The 26893-nt window shown below is 60.3% G+C and overlaps 2 protein-coding genes across 8 annotated transcripts; both read right to left on the bottom strand.

Moving 5' to 3' along the window:
• Window positions 1–1521: 1521 nt before the first annotated feature.
• NDUFS8 (NADH:ubiquinone oxidoreductase core subunit S8) lies at window positions 1522–5828 on the bottom strand. Of its 5 annotated transcripts, none has more exons than XM_072790186.1 (7): window positions 5731–5828; window positions 4580–4637; window positions 4430–4480; window positions 3772–3861; window positions 3505–3677; window positions 1780–1908; window positions 1522–1689 (listed from the first exon to the last, which is right to left on the bottom strand). In XM_072790186.1, exons 2-7 carry the CDS (start codon window positions 4635–4637, stop codon window positions 1558–1560), a joined length of 633 nt encoding a protein of 210 aa, XP_072646287.1. In that variant the 5' UTR covers window positions 5731–5828; the 3' UTR covers window positions 1522–1557. The 5 variants fall into 5 exon arrangements, with proteins under 5 accessions (XP_072646287.1, XP_072646289.1, XP_072646288.1 ...); XM_072790188.1 differs by lacking the exon at window positions 5731–5828 and adding an exon at window positions 5269–5674; XM_072790187.1 differs by lacking the exon at window positions 5731–5828 and adding an exon at window positions 5312–5518.
• Window positions 5829–6854: 1026 nt separating this feature from the next.
• On the bottom strand, window positions 6855–24683 carry ALDH3B1 (aldehyde dehydrogenase 3 family member B1). 3 transcript variants are annotated; one of them, XM_072790170.1, is made up of 11 exons: window positions 24525–24663; window positions 23374–23428; window positions 18725–18887; window positions 15644–15754; window positions 15390–15510; window positions 15015–15100; window positions 14446–14527; window positions 11890–12276; window positions 11610–11776; window positions 9047–9146; window positions 6855–7502 (listed from the first exon to the last, which is right to left on the bottom strand). In XM_072790170.1, the coding sequence occupies exons 3-11, from the start codon at window positions 18884–18886 to the stop codon at window positions 7312–7314; spliced, it is 1407 nt and encodes a 468-aa protein (XP_072646271.1). In that variant the 5' UTR covers window position 18887; window positions 23374–23428; window positions 24525–24663; the 3' UTR covers window positions 6855–7311. The 3 variants fall into 3 exon arrangements, with proteins under 3 accessions (XP_072646271.1, XP_072646270.1, XP_072646272.1); XM_072790169.1 differs by lacking the exon at window positions 23374–23428 and having other exon boundaries at window positions 24525–24682; XM_072790171.1 differs by lacking the exons at window positions 6855–7502; window positions 9047–9146; window positions 23374–23428 and adding an exon at window positions 9633–9925 and having other exon boundaries at window positions 24525–24683.
• Between the last annotated feature and the right edge of the window lie 2210 nt (window positions 24684–26893).

The following is a 26893-nucleotide window of genomic DNA, read 5'->3' as shown; positions in this document are numbered from 1 at the left end:
GGGGGTGGAAAGTCACAGCCAAGGTTAACATGTTCAGAAAAGGGGGGGACCCACTTCTAGGGCATCATAAGTCCGTTTCAGGTGGGGAGGCCCTCAACACAACGAAACTGAGTCCCAGTGGAGGCCTCAGGTCAACACTTCCTGGTGCAGGGGAACCAGAACCCCACAACCACAATGGCATTAGAGGCGGGCTCCTGAAACACACAAAAGATTCTGACAAGTCAGGGAAAGAATCAAGTCAGGAGCTGGATAAGCTGACCCATTTTTAATAAACGTGTTCTATTTATCTGTGTACAAATAGAGGCTCCATCACAATGGAGCTGGCTCCTTCTAGCTGGGAAATCAGAGGTGACACGGGATTCTCAAGCCTGTCTCATTACTGCAGGGCTCCTGCCTCCCACAGCTGCCAGGGCCTGCAAGGGGCTTGGTACAGACACTACCCAGGTTCTGGTCTTCCCTTCAGGGCCTTCACTCCCTTCTCACCTCTGCACTTCGTTCCTTATGCTGTGGGGGCCCAAGCAGTTCCTGGACCACTTCAGCATCAGGAGACGGCCTAGGTGTCAGAAGTCATGAAAAAAGGGAAGGAGCTGGGGAAAGGTTAGGGTTCTTTGCTACCAGTCTTCTCAGAGCCTTGATTGTGCTCACATGCGGTGCCTATCCCAGGGGAAAGAGGGCACTTGGGGCATTTCCCACCACTGGTCCACGGAACACCTTCCTCTCTCTTCTATGAAGCATCATGGGAAGTTAGTGTTTCATAAAGAGTACCTCTGGAAATGGGGGGGGGGGGTAGGGTAGCGCTCAGATCTCTGACCTGAGCTAGTGTTTTCATCAGACACATGCTGTGTGATCCTGAGCAGGTCCCTTCACTTCTCTGAGCTGCTTTGCTTACAGCTGGGGATATGCTGAAGCCGTTCCACAGTGCCCAGCACTCAGCCCATTCTGGTTCTGGAGGCTCCATTCGCACTGAGCTGGCACCCGGCCGCACAGGGAACCGCACCACTGCTGGGATTGCAAAGCAGGAAGTTCTGAGCAGCAGAAGCCAAGCTAGCAGCCTGGTCTGGGGAACTTGGGGAGGAAAGGGGATGTGGCTGGAGATGAGGCAAGGCCAGCTCAGGAGCAGGAGGGCCTGTGTCACCTCCTTGTGACTGTTCCCTCAGAGCAGGCTTCTCCCTGCCCCCAAGGATGCCCTGGCCTTCCTGAATTTCTGCCACTCAATGTACTTCTGCCTGAGACCTTGGCAGACCCTACATCCTTAGGGTTGTAGCTGTGTGTGGCCCTCAGGACAGGACAGGCCCAGGCCCTACGCTCTGGACAGCCAGGATTATGGGAACAGCAGACCTGAGGTTAAGCCTTGGGGGCTATGCCAAGGAAGATGTGTGTGTGGCAGGGGGTGGGAGGGGAAGGGGGCTCTGACAGGTCCCACAGAGTCCCACAGGAAGGCCCCGCCCAGGGGAGGACCCCGCAGACTGCAGCCAGGCGCACAGTCCCAGCCCAGACAGCTGGATTGACCACAGAGACGGCGCGGGAGGCAGAGCTCTTTATTGGGCGGCGGGGGCGTCAGCGGTACAGGTAGTCCGCCTGGATGTTGGCGGCAATCTCGGCCTCCCACTTGTCCCCGTTGCTGAGCAGCTTCTCCTTGTTGTACAGCAGCTCCTCATGCGTCTCGGTGGAGAACTCGAAGTTGGGGCCCTGTGGGCGGGTGCGGGTGTGGGTGCGGTGGCATCAGGCCCCTCTGCTGGGCCCCTGCCCCGGCCCCTCCCCAACCCCAGGCCCGCTCACCTCGACGATGGCGTCCACAGGGCAGGCCTCCTGGCAGAAGCCGCAGTAGATGCACTTCGTCATGTCGATGTCGTAGCGGGTGGTCCGGCGGCTGCCATCGGCCCGCGGCTCGGCCTCGATGGTGATGGCCTTGGGGAGGGACACCGGGAGCCCCTTACTGCCGGCTCCTGCCCCACGTCTGCCCCTTCCTGGGGGCTCGCCCCGGGGCCACGGAGCAGACCCTGCCACCCACCCTCAGCCTGATGAGTTGTTCCCAACACCTTTGCAAAACGGTCCCTGTCCCACAGCCCGAGATGATACTTTTGTCAACTCATGGCATCTCCTGCCTGAGAGGCTAAGTCCTCCGAGGGGAAGGCTGTAGCCTGCTGTGTTCACTGCAGCACCCGTAGCCCCAGGGTGGTCTCAGTACTTGCTCAACTGCCGGTGGTGGTACGTTCAACAACCTTCCCATTTATGTCTAGTTATCCCGCTTTCATGGATGAGAAAATAGAGACTCAGAGATGTTGAGGGGCTTCCGAAAGCCACACAGCAAGTGAGGGGCAAAGCTCAGACTTGAAGGTAGCTCCCTCACCCTCAGTTTTTGGGTGCGGTCTGTGCCAGCACCAAGAAGGCCCAGAGCCTCCCACAACCGGAAGGATGTTCAAAGGGGTATGCCAAAAGCCCGCCTGTGTCCCCAGGAGTGTAATACCACCATTCAGTGGGACCTTAGGCTGGTAGGCTTCTTTGTGCCCCAGTTTCCTCATCTATAAAAAGGGGTAATAACCTCTATGTCCTAGGGTTGCTGTAAAAATAAGTCACAAGCTGGAACAGCACCTTCCCTCCACGGTGCTCACTGCCCGGAGGCCATTACTGCTAGGGCTGTTTGGGGGCTTCTCTGTGTGCTCCAGGATCAGAGACATCTAGGCCACAGCCCATGGCCTGGAGCGGCCACGGGGAGGGGGCAGTCACTGTGTGGATGACGGGTGACCACAATGTCGGCTGGGGCTCCTGCTGGGGATGTCCATGGGCCTGCCCAAGAGCCTTAACTGGATCTTTCTTTTCCTTCCTTTTTTCATGATTTATTTGAGAACGAGTGTGCATATGCACAAAGACAGGGAGAGATCCAAGCAGACTGTGTTGAGTGCTGATGCAGGGCTCGATTTCATGACCCTGAGACCACGACCTGAGTTGAAACCAAGTTGGACACCCAACCAATTGCGCCACCTGTGCCATCCAGATGCTGCAACTGGATCTGTCTCTATACTAACAGGCCCCAACTCTGGGAGGGGGGTCCGTGGGGGTCCTCCAACAGAACTAATACTGGGGGCCCAGAGGAGCAGCAACCAGGGGCAGTGAGGTCCTCAACTGTGTCCCTGCAGCTGGTTACACGCATACATGCAGAAATCCCAAAACTGCTGCTGCATTCAGGGTAAAAGTGGGGACCTCCAATGCCACCCGGTGGCTCACAAGCCTAGGTTTCACATCCCTGACCAGATCCCCAAGGGCAGGACACACAGGTGTCATATGGCCTGCTCAGGGCTTCAAGCCTTGCTCTGATGACTCACTCCCTCTGAATTGGCTTGACAAGGCTCAGAGAGGGAAAAGGGCCTTCCTGGGACACACACCCAATGGGGGACCAGAGTTTGGGTCCAAGGCTGCCCCACTTCCCTCTCTCTGCAGCAGGCTGCAGCCTCCCTCTCAAGTGGCAGGGGCCAGGGTGGCGGTCAGCAGGGGTCAGGGGCTCACCTGGGCAGGGCAGACAGCTTCACAGAGCTTACAGGCGATGCAACGCTCCTCCCCTGATGGATAGCGGCGCAGAGCATGCTCCCCCCGAAAGCGAGGGCTCAGAGGGCCCTTCTCGAATGGGTAGTTGATGGTGGCAGGCTCCCGGAACAGGTAGCTCAGGGTCATGCCCAGGCCTGTGGGCAGCATGAGCATGGTGGGTGGGGGCCGCTCCTCCCTAACAATCCGTGCCCACCCCCAGCCTGCCCGACCCCTTCCCCCAGGGCCCACCTCGGATGAGCTCAGTCCACAGCAGGGTCTGAGCTGCCCTGTCCGTCACCGACTTCATGTCCATCGAGGGCTCCCGCATGTTCACAAACTCTGCAGGGGAGGTGGGCAGAGGGGCTGTGGCAGGGCCTCTCATGTGCCCATGTCCCCTGGGAATCCAACTCAGAGAGATAAAGCTTTGTCTTCCTTCCAGCTGGGCTCCCTCCCCCCACAAGGGCTTGTTCATTCACCAAACCTTCCAGCCTCAGCCACTGCCCTACAAAGCCTGGCTCTGGCTCTGGGCAGTCTGTGTCCACTTCTCCCTGTGCCCAGGCAGCAGTCCGAGCCCAGGACTTGACACGGGAGGGAAGGGGCTGGAGCCTAAAGGTTTTGGTGAAGAGGACAGGCACCCAAGCCTCACACCTGGCAGCTCCCTCCCTGTCCCACATGGGGGAGCTCGGAACTCACACTGTGTGGCCACAGGGAGGGCTCCCCACCCCCTCACTGACAGACCCCATCCCCATGAATTATATTCAGTCTTGATCATCTTTACAGAGTTGAAACAGAGGCTCAGAGAGGGGGAGCCTCTGGCAAAGCCACAACTAGAACGTAGGCCTCCACCCTTGCCTCTGGCAGGTTCGTGATCAGGGAAGCCTGAGGCTCCAGGTGCCCCAGGACTCACTGTAGGTTGCTGCCACTGTGCTGCTGTGGAGGCTCCGGCCAGTGGGGTGCCCTGGAAGGAGAGGGATTACACTGTGCAGCTACAGTCTCTGCAGCCTCATGCCAGGAGACTGGGCTCCCCACACCCCGGGAAAGGCTCCCTTGGTCCTACCTGCTCGTGCAGCCTGGGCCAGGGTCCGGAGCAGAGTGGGCATAGTCAGGCAGCGCATCTGCAGGCAGGAAAAGGAAGAGAGGGATGGGTGGGTCCCAGATCTGTCCCCACAGGAACCCTGGCACTGCGGGAGCCCTGATCTCCATGACACTGTCACCTTCTCTATCTATCTGCCCATTCCTAACAGGCAGAGAAAGCCTCCCTGCCCCGACGTATGGCACCTCCCAGCTCTCCAAACCTGACCCAGCTCAGCGGGGCTAAGAGTCAGGGAGTATCCGTGAAACCCACGTTCTACCTACCTCCCCTTCTAAGAAACCTTTAAAATCCATCCCTCCTCTCTCCCCAACCAGTGCTCCTGTCTCATCTCTCCCCTTCCCTGATCTGACCTATTTCAAAAAACACTGCCAGCAGCCACCAGCATTGAAAGCTCCCTGTGCCAGGCACTGTGCCAGAGGTCACACACACTGTCATTTGCTCCTTACAAGGACCCCACAGGCACGGATGAGGAGGACTTGCTCGGACAAGTCCGGTAACTTGCCCGAAGTCACACACTGGGGGCGGGGGGTGGGGGCGGGGATGACCAGGACGTGAACCCGGGCCAGACTCTTCCCGTTACGGCCCACAGTCCAACCCCGCTGGAAACCCTTGAAAGGCTTAAATAACCCTCGCGATCAAATTCCTTTCCCCACCATCAAGGTCCTTCTGGGACGGTCTCCCCGCCTGCCGAGTGACCTTGGGCGGCCGAGGTCATCCGGCGCGTCTTCTCATCTGTGAAACGGGGATCACGAGAACCAAGGGGGCTGTCCATGCGCAGAGCCTGGCATCTAGCCGACGCTCCAGAGCGGCCGTCCCGTGACCTGGGACTCCCCGTGGGCCCATCGCCCCTGACCGCTGACCCCGGGCCCAGGCGCCCGCCAGCCTGACACCTTCCCCGACCTTCCCCATGACCTCCGACCCCACGGACGCGGGCGGGGCATGCGCCTTGGCGCCGGCGGCTGGCGGGTCCGCCCGCTGCACGCTGAAGGACACCCGGGCCGCCGGCCCTCAGTGGGGCGACCCGCAGGGCCGCCGGGGCCACCGAGAACACCGCACTCGCCCCCGACGCCCCACTGCCTAGGCCCGGCTCTCCAGAGCGGAGCCCGGACACCCACCTTGAAGCGCCGCCGCTCCTTCCCTTGCCGAGCGGCCGGTCCGCGGAGGGGCGGAGCCTACACTTCGAGACGCTGCCATTGGGCCGGCTGGTTTCACCTTTTCCGCGCTCGTCTTTTACGCTGTGGTCTGATTGGCCAGTGGCGCCGCTGAAAGAGGCGGGACCCAGAAGCTGTTTTTCTTTGATTGGCTAGAGGAGAGCGGTCTCCTGAAGTTGTACCGGGCGCCGCCATGTTGGGTTGAATTGGCCAATAAGCCTCCCGAGCCCGCGGAGGCGGGACGTCCGGGACGTGGCTTAGGAAGCGGCTCCGGGTCAGGTCTGGCGCGCCGGCCCGAGGAGAGCTCGGGGTGTCGCCGGGTGTTTGTGAGAACCGCGCTGAGAATTGCTGCCGGCGGTGATTCCGCGGGAGCCGGGCTTGCTGGATGCTAAGCCTTTCCCCAGGAGCCCCGTGTGGAGGATCACGCCCGCTTTACTGATGGGGAAACTGAGGCACGGGCTCGCTTAGGAACTTCGCGTTAACAAGCGTTAGAGCTGACTTCGAGGCGGCCTAGGGCAGGCCAAGGGCAGAGCAGGCCTGCGCAGCGTGTGTGCAGACGTCCTCTTGGGAAGGACGACAGGCCCGGGGTGGGGACACAGCGGGCAAGAGACCTGGCGGAGCGCCCCAGGACTCTTGTGGGTCCTGACTGGGGGCCACAGAGAGCCACTGAGGGCTCGGGCTGAGCGGTGGCACGGACCCGTGAGCTTTGGGAAGATCAGTGGGTGCACTGAGGTCCGGCCTGTGAGGAGAGGGAGGTGGCCGAGGGCCCCGGGCGTGGTGATCAGGGCGTGCATCGGCAAGTTTGCGGCGTTCATAGAACCGTCGGAACTTGCTCAAAGAGGAGACTTGGGAGGTGTGTGTGGGTTGTTGAGCTGGGCTCTGGGGGTTTAGTTCGGTGGCTGAGTGGAGGAGGGACCATTCTGTGACATCGGGGCCCAGTAGGATGAGCAGGACAGGGAAGAGGGCGAGTCTGGTGTGGGACACTGAGGGGAAGGCAACCAGGGCCAGCCACTGGGGGGACAGGAATGCGCCCAGAGATCCCAAGAGGCCTGGGGACCCCACCCAAAGGAGAGAGGATGCCTGCAGCGTGGGATCAACAACTCATTTATTAAAACCCCACGTTGAACCCTCAGCGATCTCTGGAGGTGCTGACTGTTATCACAGATGTCTGCCCGGGGCCTAGGCTACTGCAGGTCTATGGTGTGACTTGGACCAGATGCCGGGGCCCCTTCTGTACCCTCCGCAGGGAGGGCGGTGGCTCAGCGGGGTCCAGGTCTGCCGACCTTTCCCAGGACACTGGTGGCTGGTGGGGGGGCAGGAGGGCAGGTTACTGCATCATTTTCCTTGCTCCATCCCCTCCACCCAGGCTAGTGGGGGGGAGGACAGCTGAGGGAGGAGGCTGAGAGCTCAAAGACAGAAGCCCCAGGAGGGAAGAGGGCAAGCACCCGCCTGGGCTGTGGTCCTTTCCTCCCCGAGTGTGGACCCCAGGCCGCATCTACACTCGCTGCAGGTGGCAGAGGCAGCGGACTCAGTGGTGAGCGGGGCTCAGAGCAGGGTGCAGCTGCAGCTGCGGGCCTCCATGGCCACCAGCAGCATCCTCAGGTTGCGAGGCGAGTAGGGCGGGTAGCGGATGGAGTAGATCTTCTCCAGCCCGGGGCGACGCAGCAGGCAGGCACGGTGGTGGGAGAAGGTGTCAAAGGAGAACTTGCCGTGGTAGCTGCCCATCCCACTGGCGCCTGTATGGGGGCACAGGACATGGCAGTCAGCCCCTCGATGGCCAGCCAGGAGGATGTCAGACAGACCCGGGTTCTGGCAGTCACATGCAGACCTCAGTGTGACCTCAGTTTCCCCATCTGTAAAATGGGCTGAGCACGAGACAATGTGGGTAGAGGGCTTGGCGCCAAGCCTGACACCAGCAACAGCCCAGTAGATGCAGGAGACCCCAGGTCTTGGGGCAAGAGAGGTTGGGAGTGTGGCTTCTGGGATGACTGCTCAGAGTTCAATCCCAGCCCTGAATTAGACCTGTCACCTCGGGCAGTTGACTTCGCCTTGATCTTCTCTGTGGCAGCAGATGACAATGGCGCCTGCCTCCTAGACCTGCAGGCTTTGGGTGGGTGTTCAGATCCATGGACACAATAAGTTATGTCCTGTGTTGTGAGTCCAAAGCGTCTAGGTAGGGAGACAGTCACAGACCAGGCTTCCGCAGGGGACCCAGGATGGGTGGAGTTGGGGGTAATGAGGGAGGGCTTCCTGGAGGGAGTGAGGCCTGAGGGACGTAAAGTTGACCAGATGAATGGGGTGGGTGAGGACAAGAGGGACCCAGACTTGGGGACAACTCAGAGAGCCTTGGGGGTGGGTGACCTGTGGCATTCAGGGACTGGACAGGGCCCAGGGTGGCCGGGGCAGCAGGCAGAGAAGCAGGGAGAGGAGGGGGGAGCAGGACACCATGGCCAGACCAGGAAGGGACAGACCTCAGGAAGTTGTGAGTCAGGGCCTTGCTCAATCCTGGGATGAGTAGCAGGATCAGATTTGCCCCCAGACAGGCTGCCATACTTCCCTGGGGAGGAGGGGCTGGGACTGGAGCCGGGCAGGCAGGTGGGCTAGGTCGGGGCTCCAGGACAGGCGCCAAGCAGTGGGGCCCACACAGCCCTGGTGTCAGCTCTCAGCTGGCCATGTGCTCCTGTGGCATCGGCCGCCCCCAGGGAGTGTCCAGACCACCCAGACAGCTCGCCAGGCCCTGCTGCTCATTTGCTCTGGTGCCTAGTGTGGACAGACGCCAGTCTCTGGCCCTCCCATTCCTCTGAGGAGGAGGCGGGATCAGAGAGGGATGTGGCTAGCCCAGATCACACAGCCATGGGGCTCGCTGGGACCAGCTCTGAGGTTTCCGGCCTTGACGGCCAGGACTTTGCGGAGGTAATGGGGGCTGCTGGGGCCAGGGATGTCCCCTTACCCGGCTTCCCTCGGGCAGGGAACAGTCCCTGTCTCCTGGGGTCGTGGGGAGTGACATGTCAAGGAAAGGCTAAAGGGGCAGTTCAGAGCCTCTGCGGAATCAAGGGAGCATGTGAGCTGGTGGGCATACTCGAAGCCACGCTATTCAGGAAGAAAGCAGTGGCAGCACAGGGACACTGACCGCGGTGGTGCTAAAAACCCCAAATTGTGTCCCTGTGGGTCCACCTGCATATGTACATACAGGGACAGGTCTGGCAGGTTTCTGCAGGACAGAGATGTTGGGGTGCCATCAGTCCAGTAACAGAGAAGGCAGGGCTCTGCCGGCACCTACCCACTCCTCCGAAGGGCAGGCTGGCCAGGGTCATGTGCATGAAGCCGTCGTTTCCGCAGAAGCCCCCGCTGCTGGTCTGGGCCAGTACTCGCTTGACCACCTGTTGGGGGGGGCGGTCAGCGATGAGGGCCCATGGCGTGGCTGCAGCAAGAGGCCAGCCAGCCACGGCCCGGGGCCCCAGGAAGAGTCAGGCCCCATGTGAGCTGCAGGGGTGGTGTAACAAGTGGGGGGTGTGGTTGTGTGGCAGCCTGCCACTGAGCTCCCAACTCGGACGTGTGTCCTGAGCGTCTGCTTGAGTATGGCCCATGCAGGATGCTGGGGACGCAGACTCAGGGCTAAGAGGGAGGCAGGAAGCCCAGCAGTTGCCTGGGGACGTGGAGAGTTTCAGGGTGAAATGCCAGGTCGTCAGGGAAGTGTCCCAGGGGAGGGATGCGATGTGCGTGCTACATCTCAGGGGAAAGGGAGTCCCCCAGGCAGAGTGAAGGGCAGGTGCAGGGCCGGCCTGTGTGGTGTGCAGCCCAGGGAAGACATTTAGGTGGGGCCATGCAGCCAGGTTTGTATTTTAGAGACATGGCCCTTGCTTGACTTAAAGTCCTTTTCTCTTTAACCTATAGGTTTATTTGAAGGATGAGAGGGGGGAAAAAAGATTAGTAAACACTGTACAGTCGTTTCCCGAAAACTTGGCAATATTTAGTTACAACATGTGATCCGGAGCTAACGGCTTATGTATATGGTGGGTGGCGGGAGCTCCCCATCAGGAGCTCAGAAATCTCGTGGAGGCCGCAGTATCAGCGACAGAAGATGGAACAGGAGTGTCACAGTGCTTCTCGGGGGCAGCCATGTGTTGTAGGTGTGGCTGTCCCCCCAGGCCAGTCAGTCCTGGGCATTCAGAAAAGCTTGGCAGTCACGTTTCCATATGACCCCCCTTCCAAAACACCCAGGTTGCAAATTTTCTAAAGTTAGTATTGTCGGGATCCCTGGGTGGCTCAGCAGTTTGGCGCCTGCCTTCAGCGCTGGGCGTGATCCTGGGGTCCCGGGCCCGAGTCCCGCATCAGGGTCCCTGCATGGAGCCTGCTTCTCCCTCTGCCTGTGTCTCTGCCTCTCTCTCTCTTTCAGTGTGTCTCTCATGAATAAATAAAGTCTTTAAAAAAATAAAGTTACTATTATCTAGATGAAACTAGGCTTTTTGGAAGCATGGCTGACTCCAGGGCTGGGTAAGGGAAACAGGATGAGCAGAATGGAAGGAAGTGGTCGGAAAATAAAAGGATGGGGGGTGGGCGCTGAAAGACATGGCAGCTCCCAGTGCCCAGGGAGGGACGGCTTAAGCAAGGACGCAAACAAGGTGGTTGTTGCGCTGTAACCCAGAGAATAAAGCAGATGCAGGTGAGTGCGTGCTGATAGAAGTGTTCAAGAGCCAGATCTTTCTTACAGATTCCAGATGACGTAAGTAGGTGTTCTCCCCTTAGCAGGTGGAGTTCAATCCCACAGAAGGGGAGCAGGACTTAGTGACTTGCTCCCAAAGAAGGAGAGGGCCTCTTGGTGGAGACCCCCGGCAGATAGGACCTTGGCCGGGTGATGAAGGTTTGCCTCACTAGTGACGGGTGGATCTCTGTATCCCTGATAAGATGTCAGAGACTAGCCCTCGCCTCGCAGACCACTGAGATTGGGGACACTCCGCAAGGGACCTAGTCAGCACCTCTCAAGCTGAGACGTGGTCAGAGGCCAGAGGAGCCATGACAACTAAATGCAATGTGGGGCCCCAACTGGGCTCGTGGGGCTGAAAGAAAAACACGAAACCCAAGTCAAATCTGGAGCATAGTTAACAATAATGGACCAATCTCAGTTTCTCAGTTTGGACGAACATAAGGGCCCTTAAATGGGGGAAATTGGTGGCAGGACATATTGGGACTCTCTAGACTATTCTTTTGTCTTCTGTAAAGCTAAAATGATTCCAAAATAAAAAGTTTATTAAAAACACACTGCCCAGAGGCACCCGGGTGGCTCAGTTGGTTAAGTGTCTGCCTTTGGCCTAGGTCATGACCCTGGAGTCAGGATCAAGCCCCACATCAGGCTCCCTGCTCAGCGAGGCGTGTGCTTCTCCCTGTCCCTCTGCCTGCTGCTCTGCCTACTTGCTCTCTCTCTCTGTCAAATAAACGAATAATAATAATAATAAAAACCACTGCCCAATCTGCAAGGGATCCATGAGATGTGGGTGAGAGAAGAAGGTGTGCCCTGAGCTGAGGACGCCTGCCTGGTGCCCTTGAGGCTCCAGGCTGCCCCAGCGGCTGAGCATCGTCCCTCCCGTGTGTTCTGGTCATTCACCCTCCCCTGGTCTTTCTGCTCCATACTGTGGGTGCCTTCTATGAGCAGGCTCTGGAAGGGGACGCTTGGCCACCAGCCGAGATGACGAGGAAGACCGAAGTGGGGGCTGATGGAGCAGGGACACTGACCCCTGAGTAGACCCGAGGAGCTGCCCACTACGGGCCCAAGAGACTGTGGCTTAGATCACGGTTCCACGGTCTCCTGCAGGCCTCCGCCCCCACCCAGCCCTGCCCGCCCCCACCTGGCTGCTCCTGGAGAAGGCGTACAGGGCCAGGGGCTTCTCCCGGCGGTTGATGAAGTCGATGGCCTCGTCCAGGCTCCCCACGTTCACGATGGGCAGGATGGGGCCGAAGATCTCCTCCTGCATCACCGGCTCCGTCTCCTGCACGTCCACCAGCACCGTGGGGGCTGCGGGCGCAGGGGAACAGGGTTCGGGCGGGCCGGGGCTCGGGGCTCGGGGCCTCCCGGGGAGGCGGCGCGGGCTCTGGGGTCCTGGGCCGGGCGGGGCGGGGGCCCCTCACCGATGTAGCGCTCGTCCTCGTCGCTCTGGCCGCCGATGGCCACGCGGCCGCAGCCCAGCAGGCCCCGCAGCCGCCGGAAGTGCTTGTCGCTGACCACGCGGCCCAGGCTCGGGGAGCGCCGCGGGTCCTCGCCGTAGAAGCGGGTGATGGCGCTCTGCAGGGCGGGCAGCAGCCGCTCCCGCGTGTGGGGGCTGCACAGGACGTAGTCGGGCGCCACGCACGTCTGGCCGCAGTTGAAGTAGCGGAACCAGGCCACGCGGTTGGCCACGGTCTGGGGGTCGCAGTCGTCGTCCACGTAGCAGGGGTTCTTGCCCCCCAGCTCCAGCGTGACGGGCGTCAGGTGCTTGGCGGCGGCGGTCATGACGATCCTGCCCACCCGGGGGCTCCCTGGTCGCCGAGAGAAGTCAGGGTGGCCCTGGGTTACCCCACCGGGTGGGATGGCCTCAGCCTGGGGGCTGGGACCTGGGACCTGGGTGGAGGGGTCACTCCCTGGCCTGTCCTCCCCCAGAGGTGCTGGAGTCGGAGGGCGCCAGTCTCCGCCCCAGGACCTTGCTTGATCTCGGCCAGACCAGCCCCAAAAGCCGAGGTTGATGCAGGGCTCTGCACCCCGCAACAGGCCTGTCCACTGGCTGCCTCTCCCGACCTGCCTCGTTAGAAATCCAGGAGCCCCTTGTCCTGTCTCTGATCCCAGGCTCACCCTGCAGTGACTCTTGCTGTCATGCCCCTCTGCACCCCTCCCCACCTTTCCAGCCTCCTCCAGAACTGGCAGTGACTGCTCTGGTCCAAGGCCAGAGGCCAGCTCCCGGGGCTGCCGTCTGGGTCTGTCTCTCTGAGCTAACCTGGCGACCCTGCCGCCCTTACCATCCACCCTCTGCTCTGGTCTTGACCCTTGGCTGAAGTGGCCACCTGCTCGTCTCCTCTGGGCTGATCTACAGGGCCTCACAGTCCCTCCACGTCCCCTTCCCTGACCCGAAGCCCCCTGTACCCCCAAGATGTTCCTTCCATGGCTGGCCCAGGGCACCGTGCTGCCATTTCTGCTGGGAAGGCTCTGGCCTTTCTGGCACCTCCGTCCAGGAGCCTGATAACCCTGCTGTCGCCTCCTCCCCCACTGCAGGCCCACCCACATCCCATCTTCTGTCCTCTGCTCCCTCATGTCCTCCTGTCTTCCAGCAACATCTCCTGGTCTATGAGGCCTTCCAGAGAAGCCCCCCTTGTCTGTTGAATCCTGCCGTGCCTCCCCCCATCTTTTCTGTGCTATTCTTCTCTCTCTGTCCCTGTCCCCTCATTTTCTTGTGAGCTCCTCCGGGGTGGGAGGCTTTGTCTCCTTAGGCCTTGCTTTATCTCAAGGACAAGGTGGTGGACAGGGTCTGGACGGGGTTCAGAACACGGGGAATGAGTGAATGGGCACTTCCCCAGGCTGTGTGCTGTAACAAAGGCTTCCACGAGGTCACATGTCCTCCAGACAGACCTGACTGTCACCAGATAAGGAAAGGCCTGGAGAAATCAGGAGACTGTGTCAGAGAAGGTGCTGGTCAGTCTGGCGGCCTCTGGCAGCCTGCTCAGGTTCCCAACGCCAGTCATGGGGCGCCAAGGCCCAAAGCCCACCGAGATGCTGGGTGGGATGGTGGAAGGTGGGCTGCCCCTTGCAGCGTCTCCTCCACCCTCTAGGAATTTGTGGGACCAGCTGAGGACTCCAGCCCCTACTTCTATAGCCAGTTCCCTGTCGGCCACCGTGGGGGCCTGTAGGCCCTGTCCTGGGCTTGCAGCTGGGTCTGGGGGAGGGAGGCAGAGAGCGCACCTGCCCTGCTCTGATGTGGACAAGGTAACGAGGCAAGTGAACAGGAAGGCTCAGATGCTGTTGCCTGCCATGTCTGCTTCCCTCTCCTCTGGAACATTAGCCAGGTAACACAGCTACCTGCCCCCTTGGCTCTTTCGCCCTTATAGAAATGCCCTCCTGGTCACTTGAAGCCAGGTGGTGTCTGGGCCTCATGAGTACATACCAGGGGCCAAGGACCTCTGAGAACAATTCTAATGGAAGGCCTGGAAGGAAAATCCAGGCTTCCCCAATCCTGGTCCCTGGGGTGACCTAGGCTGGGCACCACACCACTTTGCCGCCTTGGCCTCCAATCCCTCATCTGTCCAGCCCTGTCAGCAGGGTCATGTATAAAGGTCCTGAGGCCACTGGGTGGTGTATAAGGTCCTGGGGGGCACCTGGCACATTGGTTGCTCAGCAGGAGCAAATGCTGTCATCTGTAAGGTTGTGACCAGTGAAGGGGCCTGTGGCAGGGGTAGGACCCAGTCCTCCTGAGGGGCCTGAGTGGTCAGAGTTGGTCCCCAGCTGCTGGAGGAGTTCGGAGCAAGCTTGCCTGGAATCGGAGGGCACCACCCAGTCCCAGTGCCCAGCCCGGTCTGCCTCCTTCCTGGCTGTCTGTATGCCTTGGTCCCTGTGGCCTCTCTCAGGACTGGGGACAAGACCCTGAGAGGGTGTGGCTGGGCTCAACCAGGCCCCATTCCAGGCCCCTCAGCCCCCGCCCACAGCGGGAACCCCAGCCTTACCCGTGAAGAAGATGTAGTCGAACTTATGCTCCAGCAGCTGCCCGGTCTCCTGGGGCCCTCCCAGCACCACGGCAAAGCAGCTCTGCAAGGTGGGGTGGCAGACAGCTCCCTCTGGGACCCGGGGCCTGAGGAACCCAGGGGGCTGCCTGCCTGCATGGGACTGCCCCACCCCTCTGCCTGGCCTGACCCACAGTTTCCAGGGCTCTCAATGGGCCAGATGGGAGCAGGGTGGGAGTGGGGAGCTTCCCAGTGTCCCTGGCAGTTCCAGCCTGAAAGTTGTGAGGTTCAAGCCTGGCTTGGGTTGGGGGGCTGGGGGCCAGGGTGGGGTGATCAGGGCTGACCAGAAGACAGATGGGAGTCCCCGGGAACATGCTCCTCGATCCACAGCAGTGATCACCACCCCTCTGTTTCATTCAGAGGGAAAGAGGCTGAGGGGACAGTGGCCTGGCCATGGCCCCACAGCCCAGAGGAGGCAGGACTGAGGTTGGAACCCGGGTCTTGCCAGGGGGGCCTGCCTGGCCCTGCTCAGCCTGAGTGTAGCTGCTGGGTCCACCCCATGCCCTGCTCACCTGGTCCAGATACCGGGGCAGGACCTCCGCCAGGACCTTCTCCGTGCTCCTACTGAACTCTGAAGGCTTCAGCACCACACAGTTCCCTGCAGGGCAGGGCAGGGGGAGCGCTGGGAGAGGGGCGCCCTCCCGTCTCCATTCAGTCCTTGCACCTGCAGGGCAGGTGCCAGCCTCACTCTGCTTTCAAGTGAAGAATCTGCCTCAGAGAGGTCACTGACCGGCCCAAGGCTCCACAGCCCAGGGATGGTAGGCCGGGCGGCAGCCAGGTTTTCTTAGCCACTTGTTGCCAGCTCCCTGCTCCCTGGCTCTGAGGGCCACCGTGAGGCCTGAGGGCCGGGACCGCGGGCAGCGGGAAGGTAGAAAGTCTGCTCTCACCTGCGGCCAGGGCGCCCACCAGCGGCACCAGCGTCAGGTTCACAGGGTAGTTCCAGGGCGCGATGATGAGCACCAGGCCGAAGGGCTCCTTCCGGATGAAGGCCGAGTCCAGCTGCGTGGCCTGGGCCCCGGGGCCAGCAGGGTGGTGAGTGGTGGGGCGTGGGGACTCCCAGCCCCTTGGCGCCACCCTCCGCCTGGCAGGGCTGCCTGTGTGCCCTCACCCCCCCTCCGCCCCGACCCGGGGGCCAGCTCACCAGATTCTTGGGCACTTTCTCATCCTTCATCCAGCTCCTCAGATTCCTGAGGGCCAGGTCAATCTCGCTCTGGCTGATGTGGATCTCAGACACCTCAGACTCAAAGGTTGACTGCAGGGGAGACACGGACCAGGGTTTGGGCTGGGGGGCCCGGTCAGCAGGTGGCCTCTTATTTGCTCCTTCCTTCCCTCCGTGTTCGGTGAGTGCTTCGGGGGCTCAGGTGCCCTTTCCAGGCCAGGAATGCAGCCGTGGAGAGGCCGCCCCGGAGAGCTCATGTCAGCTCATGTCGTAGGGGGACAGCCCGCATGACAACAAGAACACGGATGTGACGGGAGCCACAGAAGTGAAACAGGGTAAGGGGGACAGAGACTGCTGGAGTGTGCACGCATGCGTGTGTGTGCACGTGGGATGAGGGACTATACACGCGCGTGTGCGAGTAAGTGCATGAGTGTGTGTGCCTGTGTGTGCAAGCATGTCAGGGCTGGCCTCTGAGATGAGCTGACATCTGAGCATGGGGGACAAGGAGGGAGGGAGCCCATGGATACCTGAAGGCAGAACTTCTCAGGCAGAGAGCATAGTGTGTACAAAGGCTCTGAGGGGGGTGCGGGCTCACTCTGTCCCTGGTTAGTGAGGAGAAGGGGTGAGGCAATGGCACCGGGCAGCAGGGGTGAAGACTGTCGAGCAGAGCAGGGGCAGGATCCAACTTAACTTTAACAGGACCGCCTCTGTGGCCCGCAGTGGCCTGCTGTGTGGATGTCAGTCTGCAAGGGACACTGGGGCCGACGCCTCTGGGTAATTGTGGACAGTTCCTACAGCCCAGGCGGTGGGGCAGGGGTGGGAGAGAGGCAAAAATCAACAGGGAAATTGTCCTGATCTCTGCCTGTGGGCATGTCTGCCTCGCTCCCACCTGGGAGAAGAGACCCCGCCTGAGGGCTGGGGGCAGCCCGAGCCCGTGGCCAGGGACACCAGAGCCAGCTGTCCTGACTCCTGGGACTCAGCCGTTGGAATGCAAGCTCTCCCCTGCTAGAAATGAGGGCAGGGGGCCAGTGGGTGAACTGAATCCTGGCCAGGGTCACTCAGCAAGGCTCAGTAGTAAGGCCAAGGCCAGAGCTGAGCCTTGAGGAGGAGGGAGCTGGGACCTTGGGGGAAGGAGCACATGCCCCCGCACTTCTAGATGCCACGCCTGATTCGGGCAGGCCTTCCGCTCAGCCTGTGTCCGCAGCTCATGTTTCTGCCCAGCCAGGTTGCCCTTGACCTGAGTGAGTGAGGTTTGGGCTAGTTTATGAACAGTCTAGACCCAACTCAAATTCATGACTTTGGGAGTGTAGGTTGTTTTGACCCAGGGCCGTGCACCCTTAGGCAAGAACATGCCTCCTCTGGGGGTGACTGGGGGTGATCGTCCTCATTTGGAAGGGCTGTTGGGGGTTAAATGCAACAATTAGTTGGGGCAAATCAGGGCAGATGCTGCCTGCTTAGAAGGACGGGGACAGGATTGGATTTTCTGTGCTGGAGAGCCTTGAGGCACAGAGGTAAAATTAGAATGAGGCAGGAGGTAAAATCTGAGCCCAAGGGAGAAAAGGAACCAGATGGACAGGTCAGGTCTCACAGAGGTGGCCAGGCCAGGCCAGCAGGTAGGTGGTGGAAGACGCTCATTGGAGATGGGAGGTTGGGAGCCCCCCCTCCATCCTGGACCAGGCCCAGGGAATGGGACACTCCCCACAGGAGGCAAAGCTGGGCCCCTCAGGCAAGGGAGAGCCAAGTGAAGTAAGATCTAGCATTCTGGTTTCATAAATAGGAGAACAGATGATTCCAGAAATGATTGACAAGGGAGCCTGGGTCTCACCTGGCTTCAGTCCCGGGGCATCATGGTTAATAGTAGGTTTGGGGACACCGAGAAATGGAGAAGGCATCACCAGAAAGCCACACCCTCAAAAGAAGTCCTGTGGCCATACTTTGCTGTCCTCAAGGAATGAGGGTGCCCTGATCCATGACTCTGGATGCCATGAGGCACTAGTCTCAAAGTCCATGACTGCTCTGGGGACAGGGCGGACACTTGGCTGGGTGCCTTGAGTCAGAAGGGTCCCCAGGAAGTTACCGAGGGCCCCCTGGCTCTGCTGGTGCCGGGGTCTCTATCATGATTTGGGTGGAGCCAGCAGGCCCCTGGAAGGGTGGGACCTTACCAGTTGGCAAAGAGCCACAGGCTGGGGCCTGAGGGGTTATAGGTGTTGAGAGGCTGGTGGAGCACAGGGGGTGGGTCTGGACACTGTGGCCTTGGTGGCAAGTGCAGAGAACATTTTGTCCAGAGAAGAACCCCCTGGACAGCTGTCCTGGGGCAGGAGAAGCCAAGCAGTTGGGCTCTGTTTGCCCAGGAGGTGGGAGGCTACCCGGAAGCAAGTGCATTTCTTGGGTTCCTGCCATGGCTGCTGCTGGAATGGCAGCCCTCGGGCCTGCCGGGTTTGAAGAGATGCCATGATGCCCGCCTTTCTGAGGGAAGCTGAACTCATCCATGGCCTATGAGGTGCTACGTGGAGTGATCCGCCTCCCTGGATCTCATCTTCTGTACACCTCTGCGTCTCCCCTCCCCTCAGGGTGTGCTGGCCTCTGCTGCTCCTCAAGCACCGAGGCCTCCGGCCTTAGGGCCTTTGCACGTGCTGTGCCCGCTGCCATTTCCTCCAACATTCTCCCTCCTTCATGTCTTTGCTCAAATGTCATCTCCTCAGAGAAACCGTCCTTAACTCCCACATACGAGGCAGCAGCCTGCTCCTGGTGCTCTCTTGGCCCTTTCACACTGAAGTGTCTCTCCGTGGCACTTGAAACCATCCAACATGCTACCTATTAGTTCTTTATTGTTGTTTTGTGCTTCTCTCCAGAAGGCCAGCTCCCTGGGCACAGAGACCCCCGGAGCCTAGAACATGGCCCGTGGTAGGTGCTCCGTAAGCCGGGGGTGGGGGGGGGTATTGAGTGGGTGGACAGATGCAGAAGAGGCGCACAGGGGCTCACTGGGATGGGGAAGGAGGTGGGGTTTGCCGGGTATTTAGTCCCCCTCCCCCCAGCCCCTCCCCAGCCCCCTCCCCCGCCCACCTTGTGCAGGTCCTGCGCCAGCGCCTCCTGCAGAAGCTGCTTGTTTTCCTGCAGGAAGCGGCCCAGGCCCTTGAGCTGCGCAGCCCTGAACTCGGGGGACCTCGTCCGCCCCGCGCTGAAGGCCTCCCGCAGCCGCTGCAGGGTGTCCGCCAAGGGGTCCATCCTGCGGGGAGGGGGGTGGCATGGATGGGGCGCCTCGCCTTCCCAGGCACTCTCCCCGCACCCCTGACTGTACCTGTGTGGGCTCACAGACACTCCTCTGAGGCCTCACGTGGAGCCCCCGAGGGACAGGGCTGCCCCCCTACACACACACACACACACACACACACACAAACACAAAATAGTCCCTTCCCCTCGGCCAGGCAATAGGAGACCCTAGGCCTTGAGGTGGGTGCAGGACAGGGTGTGGGCTCGGGACCAGCTACCCCAGCCCCTAGGGGTAGGCCAGCAGCCAGGGGACCTCGCTTCTTCCTCCCGCACAGAAATTAGCCCCAAGGCATGGCCCCCGTCCCACTCTGGTGCCCCTCCTGGAGATGGGGCAGCCCTCGTCCCTGCCAGGCCTGCGTGGAGTAACCGGGAAGTTTGATGAGTGGAGGGACAGTCCACCAACAGCCACCATGGCCACCGCTGGGGGATAGTCCAGACGCAGAACGCACTGTGCCTCCTGCCCCTTGCCTGGGGGGCACCGCCTGGGGAAGCCAGGCTGGCTGGTGGTGGCTTGGGGTGCTGGGTGGCCTGGGCAGTGGCCTCCTCTGTCTATGCCCCTGTCACCAGTCCCAGTATTGGAGGAGCAGAGGACAGTGGGGGGCAGGGGTGCCTCCATGCTGCCATCAGCCATGGCAGGAGATCCGGGTGGGGCCCCCACATTCCCCCGGGCCCCTGCCTGTTTACTTGAAGCTCATCGGAGGAACAGGGTGACGTATGCACTTCCTGGCCTGCTGCCAAGGACCCGTGGGGACCCTTTCCTCCTGCCCTCTCTGACTCCCTTCCCTTCAAGTCTCAGCTTGGTTAATGCCTCCTCTAGGCAGCCTGCCCTGATTATTCCTTCACCCAGGGAGTGGGTTTCATCCTCTCTTCTACTGGCACCTCTTTGTCTACCCACCTGAGTTAGGTCTTAACACCTCAGTCTCCTTATCTGTTAGGCGGGTAATGATAGCACCCACCAGCTGATATGAAGTTTCTCAAAGATGAGACCATGTTGTCCAGTTCTGAGCCTAGGGCCGGGCATCAGCACATCCAAGGCTGCCAGCTGTTGTTAAGTGGCTACCCCGTGACCCTCAGATTTCTGGAGTGATCCATGGCCCTGATCACTGAGCCTGCGCCAGCCCAAAGATGACCTGCCTGAAGGGGACTCTGCTGAGAGCCTGGCTGGAGCTTTGGACCTGATGGGGGGCGGGGGGCAGGCTAGCTCCCCAGGCATCCTGCTCTGGTTGGGAGAAACTGAGCAGTTGCCTAGGGTATGAGGCAGGCCCCATGACCCTCAGAGAGGCTGACAGTATAGCAGAAAGGGGACATTCTCAGAGCCACTCTCAGCCCCAGCCTTGCCCCCAGACCCTACCCTCCTTCTTGGAGGCAGGGGCCCTGGCCAGTGCCAACATCAGGAGCCAAGAGCCCTACCTGCCTCCAGAGCAGCCATCTGGGCTTGTCCCCTTCCTTGGCCTTATACTGGCCTTGTGACCTTGGGCAGGCCACTCATCTCTTTGCCTCAATTTCCTTGTCTGGAAAGTGAGTAAATGACATAATGCCACCTAAAATGTTGACCGCTGTACACATGATATGTGCTCAAGAAAGGTCAGGGTGGTTATGATTACTAAGTACCTAGCAAATGTTTCTTTCTCTCCACCTGCTGCCACTCCTTGCTGTGTCTCACTGGCACCTCTGGATCCCTGCTGATGGATGTGGAGGGCAAAGTACACTCCACTTGCCTCTCCAGGGCTCTTTGCCTTTTCATAAGAAATGTCTGCAGAACCCACAAAAATGTGAGGCATGCAACTAGAATGGAAGGCACACCTCTGGGCACATGAGGGATGGGGAGCTCTGTGGGGGTACAGGTCTGGCTGGAACATTCCAGCAGCCTCTCCTGACAACCCTGAGGTCGACCCACCCAATATTGCCACCCCTCAGGTTGGTCACTCTGGACTGAGGGACCAAGGAGTGCCCGTCAGGGGATGGGAAGCTGGGTACAACCCAGGCGTGCACAGGAGCCCAGGCTACCTCCTGCCTAGGATCTGGGGGACCTGAGCCTGTGACCTCACAAAAGACACACAGATGAGGGAGTTCCTGGATCAGCCTGGGCTGGGGTCTTGGAGCGCATCTCTACCCTCTTACTCTGCACCCTCGGGGTACATGCAATACTATGGAAGCTCATAAGGATACTGAGCTACATTTCTCGTGCCTGCATGACTCATTTAACCACTGTGACTTCCTGCCCAGGGCACTGTTCTTCTCCCCCACAAGGAGAGGGACACCTCGGCACAGAGAGCACGGAGGTGGCCCAAGACCACCCAACTTCTTTACACTGGAAACCAGAAGGCAGAGGAATCCAGAAGAAGAGAGGGCTGCCTCCCGCCACTTCATCCCCTGGCCTGACCCCTGGGGAGAAGGGACACCCTGGTCAGAACTGCAGGTGTCGGGCCAGGTGGGCAGGGGTGTGTGGCTGGACCTGGTGCCCTCAAGGGTGAGAAGCCATGCTGTTCGTACCCTGCTCTCAGCCTCTGTCCCCTCACTCTGCTTCCCCTTCTGGCCTCCTTGGGCTAAGTGCTGAGGTCCCAGTGGCTGGCGGGCCCAGGGGTCTCCCGCCCACCAAGCGGGCACAGCTTCAACCACCTGCTGGGCTGCATCTGTTCCTGACTTGCTGCTCCCAGGCGAGGCGGGTGGGGTGGGAGCTGCTAAGTCAGTGGATGATAAGACACAGGCCTGTTTCCCTTGGCTTGGAGGCCAGGGGAGGACAAGCCATGTCCCCTCAAGGCCCTGGGCCTGGGAACTCCCTCTAATCATCATAATGAGCAGGTGCAATGGCAGGTGACAGTGTGGAAACCCGATATGGTGCAGTGTGGGTGTCAGCTCGGCGCTCCTGAGGGAAGCTGAGGCTCAGAGAGGTCACGTGGAGTCAGGGAGGGGGTGAATAAGTTTGGCACTCAGGTCTGCTGGCTCCAAAGCACCATCAGGAGGGAATCCACTGCCCTGATCCCAGCCCTGCACGGTAGCCAGTCCTGCTGGTGAGCTCTCTCTTTCTTCCCACCAGCCTCTGCCCACTCTGTCATTCTTCCTGTTTCAGCTTTCCTACATGTCTGGACACCTCCTAATGGCACTCTGTTTTTTTTTTTTTTTTTTAAAGGGTGTGGAGCCCAACACAGGCTTGAACTCACAACCCTGAGATCCAGAGTTGGATGCTCAATCCATGAGCTACCCAGGTGCCTCCCCAAGGGCATTGGTGTAGTATCAGGGTCCAGCGATTTGGGGTCAAATCCGGCAGCCCTGTTTGTGAGCTAGGAGTCCTTGGGCAGGTTGCTTGGCTCCTCTGTGGCTCACCTTCCCCATCCGTGAAATGAGGAGGGTACCTGTAGCTGCCCCATGGCGCTGTTGGGAGAATTTGGGTGTGCAGTGTTCTGTGCCAGGCCGAGCCCTGTGAGTGCTCGGGGACAATGGCTCTGAATGATCATTATTCAGACAGACTGTGAAGGACAGCTGTGTCAAGGGGGCTTCGGGGAGGAGACCCTGGGGTAGGAGCCCAAGGAGACCTTGGCCCAATGTGGGCACCAGGGAGTCAAGGACATCCACCTGAGACCGTGTGGAGGCAGGGATAGGGTGACAGGGATAAACAGGGTGCTCTGAGGGTCTGGGGGACCTTGACCCAGCTACCAGAGGTGGAGGTCACAGGGCTGGCCTTGATGATGGCCCCACAGGTCCTGATACCCCAGGTCTTCAATATGATCTCCCCATGTAGCCTGAACCTGGATTTTATGGGCTCTCCAGAAGCTCTGGCAGTTCCCTCCCCACAGTGGGAGCTGGGGGAACTGGGGACCAACCCTTCGCCTGTGGGCTGAGCCAACCTCAGCCTCAACCCACAGACAGTTCCCCTTTGCCCACGTTGACCAAGTCCCACTGATCATCAGTCCCTCCTCCAGGCAGGGTGGGGTTTGGCTAGACCCCACAGAGCCCACTCCCAAGACTCTGAGGTCCCAGAGCCACTGGGTACCCCTGCCCCGGCACTGGGCACACCTAGCAGCGCCCAGGAACTGTGTGTTGCTGGATGGACTCTAGCCCCACCCCCCGCCCCCCACCAGGGATGGGGGTGCAGTCCCTGCCCTGGGGCGGCCAGGTGCAGAGCTGGGACTCTTGGCCTCAGAGAAGATGTGCTGTAACTCTGGTTTGAGAAAGGTGGGGGCCCAGCTCAGACAAAATGAGGGTGCCCACTGGCCCCAGAGCCTCTCCTCACCCTCCCTCTCCCACTCTTAGGTCCCCGCGAGGAAGTTCCTCCCTCCTTCCCCTTTCTCCCCAGGCAGGCAGACAAAGCCAGCCTGTGTATGTGGCGCGGGTGACCAAGCCTGCCCAGGCAGCCCGCAACCCGGGGTCCCCAGCAAGCCCATCGCCAGGTCCCGGGCCCTGACTGCCGGCCGCTCCATCCCCGCCTCCCTGGGACAGCCTACCTGAGGCCCTGCCAGCAGCCCTTCTCCTCGCGTCCCTGCTCCGCGCCCTGTCGCCCTGTGGATAAGAGTCCTTATGAAATGTCCCAAGCTGGGGAGGCTGGGCGGGCCCCTGGGTGGGGCTGCCCTGGCCTCGTGCCTGACCTTGGCTCTGGGCCGGCTGGAAGCTGCAGGCGGAGACTTCACCACCTCTCCCAGGAAGGCCTCCAGAACCTCTCCTGGACCACGGAGGAGGAGCCGGGCCCAGAGAAGGCCAGCAGGTGGCCAAGGCCACCCAGCGGGTCTTCAGGGAGCGGAGCTCTGGCTGAGGGGTCCAGCCCAGGGCCTCAGGGCAGCTGGAAGAGGAGGGGGGCCTGGGGCAGTGGCCCTGGGAATTAGGGTGTCGGGTGGGGTCCGGTAGCCTGGAGGAGCGGAAAGCCCTACCCCGACTCCACCCCCAGCCCCAGGAGCCTTGGTTTTCCATATGCAACATGAAGAGATCAGATCCAAAGATTATCTCAGGGCCCACACCCACTGACCCCTCTGTTCCCTAGCCCTCCCTGTGTCTGCGTCCCTCAATGCCCCCTCATCCAGCACCCCCTCCCAGAACATGTCACCCTGCAACCTGACATTTCACAATAAGAAAACAGAGTCCCGGACAGGGGACAGGACTTGACCAGGGGGGCATGGATGTCAGGGCTGGGACCCACACCGGAAGCTTGTCACCCTGGAGCAGAGGGGCTGTGTCCATCCCCAGATGGCCCCTCCCACCTCCTAGGGAAGCACTCCACACTCTGCCCTCCAGGACAGCTGTCATGATAAGTGTCACCGTGGTGGTTCCTGTGGTCTTGCTCCTCTGGTGCCTGAGCTGTGCCAAGGGGCCCTGTCCTCTGCCTTTCCATGGCCCCCACCCCAGGTACACCTGCCGGAGCCAGCACAAAGAGGGATGGTTCCCGAGCAGCTGCTCGTGTCAGACAGGCAGGTGATTAGGTTACAGGTGTGGGGGCAGGAGCATCCTTTGTGCCATCGCCCGGTGCCCACCACCCCGGGCCCGCCGCTGCCTGTCTGCCTTGGTGTCCTGGGTCTGCCCCGTATCCTGGCCTGGGGCCTCTGGGCCGACCGGCACCTGGGAGATGCTTCTCACCGCCCTGGCCCTCCCGGCTCCCCCTGCCTACCTGGGGGGTAGGAGAGGTCTCCTGACCCACACCTGCTCTGGTTGCCCTGGAGGCTTCAGCCAGCTGGGACAGGGGGAAGGGGCTGCAGAGGCCCCCGTCCTCTGCGTGGGATGGAGCCCCCAGCCGCTGCCTGTCACGTGGCTCAGCATGTGACAGCCCTGCCCTGCTGTCTGGAGCTGAGCCAGCCAAAGGCAGTGGCAGAGCCAGCACCAGGCGGGGCTGGGCTGGGGCTGAGTCTGACAGCCCTTAGTCAGGAACCAGGCCCAGAGAGGGGCAGCCACTGGTCTAAGGCTACACAGCAAATCCGGGACCCACCTGGGGAGGTACTGGCGAGTGAGGAGGTGTTGCAGGATCCTGAAGGGACCCTCTCTGGCCAAGGATCGCCTTGTGGGGCTACCCAGGAACTTGTCATGAATTCAGAAACAGCTTGGGACATCTCCAAAGAGGCCTGACCTCCTGGCACAGGGGCCTTAGCCTGGCCTGGTGTGAAACTCCCCCAGTCTCAGGGGACTGCCCCTTGGGGAGGACTAGATATCCTCTCTCTTTTCTGGGTTGGAGGCCTCTACTGATCCTCAGAGTTCTAGGAGCTCGGTGCCGTCTGGAGGTCACATCCCTGTGGTGGAGAGCTCAAGATAAATGAGAAGAGGTCTGTGTGGGGTGCCACCAGGTGGCACTTTTAGAGCCAGCCCTAGTGGGTGACAGGCTCTGCCAAGGACCCAGGTCAGCCAGGTGAGGTGCGTATTGGGGGAGCCCTACCCAGCACCATGTCACCGCCCTGCCTGCTGACAGAGATGCAAACCGGCCTCCTCTGCCCACCTGCTAAGCAGCCTTGAGCAGGTCCTATCTCCTCTCTGGGCCTTCGCTTTCCCCCTTATGAAACAGAGCTGACTCTGCTTGCCTCACAGCCCGCCCCAGTGGTGAAATAGCTCATTTGGAAACATCTGGTATAGTAGGTGCTCAATAGGCATGGATGTCTTTCTGCCCCTTTCCCGCCCTCCTGAGCGAGTGGCTACCCTGGTCCCTTCAGAGGCCAGCCTACCCTGGCTCCTCTCCCCTCCCTTGCCCCAGCCTCCCCTCAGAGACCAGCAGGACCCATTCCAGGGGGCAGAGTTAGAGGCTGCTGGCACCCAGGGCACATCCAGCACGCACTCGGCATACCTTGACCAAGCACCCGTGGTGTGCTAAGCACTGCACCAGGTGCTTGACCCAAATCCTCATAGAAATCTCAGGTATCATGGTCCTAGCCTGCAGGAGAGACAACAGACTCAGAGACATGCAGTGACTGGGGCAGGCACACACAGGAAGAGTAACAGATGGGGATTCGAGCCCAGTCAGCCCTGTCTCCCCGGCCCACAGCATTTCCAGGGCTCCACAAGCCCTGACTTAGGAGCCCAAGGGGTCATCCTCACTCCTAGGAAGCCCATCCCTCAGCTGAGAGCAGCGAGCACTGTTTCTTGGGCATCTGCTCTGCCAGGCTCTGGCTGGGTCCTTGGCACATCTCGGCTTGGGGACCTCCCAACAGCCTAAGGTGACTTTCATCCCTAAGGTTTTTAGTTTAAAAAATGGCAGAGTCGGGGGATCCCTGGGTGGCGCAGCGGTTTGGCGCCTGCCTTTGGCCCAGGGCGCGATCCTGGAGACCCGGGATCGAATCCCACATTGGGCATGGAGCCTGCTTCTCCCTCTGCCTGTGTCTCTGCCTCTCTCTCTCTCTCTCTGTGACTATCATAAATAAATAAAAATTAAAAAAAAATGGCAGAGTCAACTGCATGCCAGGGAAATGGCATTAGGTGAATGAGGAGCGGGCCCAGTGTGGCCCTCTTAGGGACAGTGTGAGGAGTGACATGCTTTTGTTTGATCCATAGCATCCTAGGAGATGTTTTGGGACATCTGACTTGGGAGCAACATCCTATTATATCATAAGGAGAACAAAAAATAAAACTGGTAGGCCATGCTGGCTGCATTTATCTGGGTCCCCCCATGCCAGCCCCACAGGCAGTCCTAGGCCTGAGACTCAAAGGAAGTGGTGTCATCCCTCCTCCTGGCCACATCTGCTCACCCACTGAATTCTACGGAACTCCATTCTCCTGGGGGTGTCAAAGCCCCCCCCCCTCCGCCCCATGACCTCTAGGACTTCCTCCCTTCCCACCCTGTGCCACCACCACACCTGGAACTTGGTCATCCCCCAAGGGAATGAACCCCAGTGTCCAATCTTTGACCACAGCCTCCCGGCCCCCTAGCCTCCCAGCTCCCGCTGCATACCTGCAGTCCTGTCTCTTCCTGCCCCTACACCTCAGGCCCACCCTCCCTCTTGCTGCTTTTGTAGCTCCTACTTCCAGACACCTCCAGCTTGATTCCACCTTTCTGCTCTC

This window comes from Canis lupus, chromosome 21, assembly GCF_048164855.1.
Source record: "Canis lupus baileyi chromosome 21, mCanLup2.hap1, whole genome shotgun sequence".
NCBI classification, from domain to species: Eukaryota; Metazoa; Chordata; class Mammalia; order Carnivora; family Canidae; genus Canis; species Canis lupus.
Note: the sequence above shows the minus strand (reverse complement) of the source record. Positions and strands in the feature narration are given on the sequence as shown.

Bases quoted from the DNA above. Each gene is read 5' to 3' on its own strand.
- ALDH3B1 (XM_072790169.1), bottom strand. From the start codon at position 24,673: ATGCTGAGCCACGTGACAGGCAGCGGCTGGGGGCTCCATCCCACGCAG. The intron at 15,101-15,389 runs GTGAGAGCAGAC...CCTGCCCTGCAG, and splicing joins GGTGGGCGCCCTGGCCGCAG to GGAACTGTGTGGTGCTGAAG. The intron at 14,528-15,014 runs GTGAGCAGGGCA...CCCACCTTGCAG, and splicing joins TGCCCCGGTATCTGGACCAG to AGCTGCTTTGCCGTGGTGCT.
- NDUFS8 (XM_072790185.1), bottom strand. From the start codon at position 4,908: ATGGATTTTAAAGGTTTCTTAGAAGGGGAG. The intron at 3,678-3,771 runs GTGGGCCCTGGG...TGCTGCCCACAG, and splicing joins GTGGACTGAGCTCATCCGAG to GCCTGGGCATGACCCTGAGC. The intron at 1,690-1,779 runs GTGAGCGGGCCT...ACCCGCCCACAG, and splicing joins CTGTGGACGCCATCGTCGAG to GGCCCCAACTTCGAGTTCTC.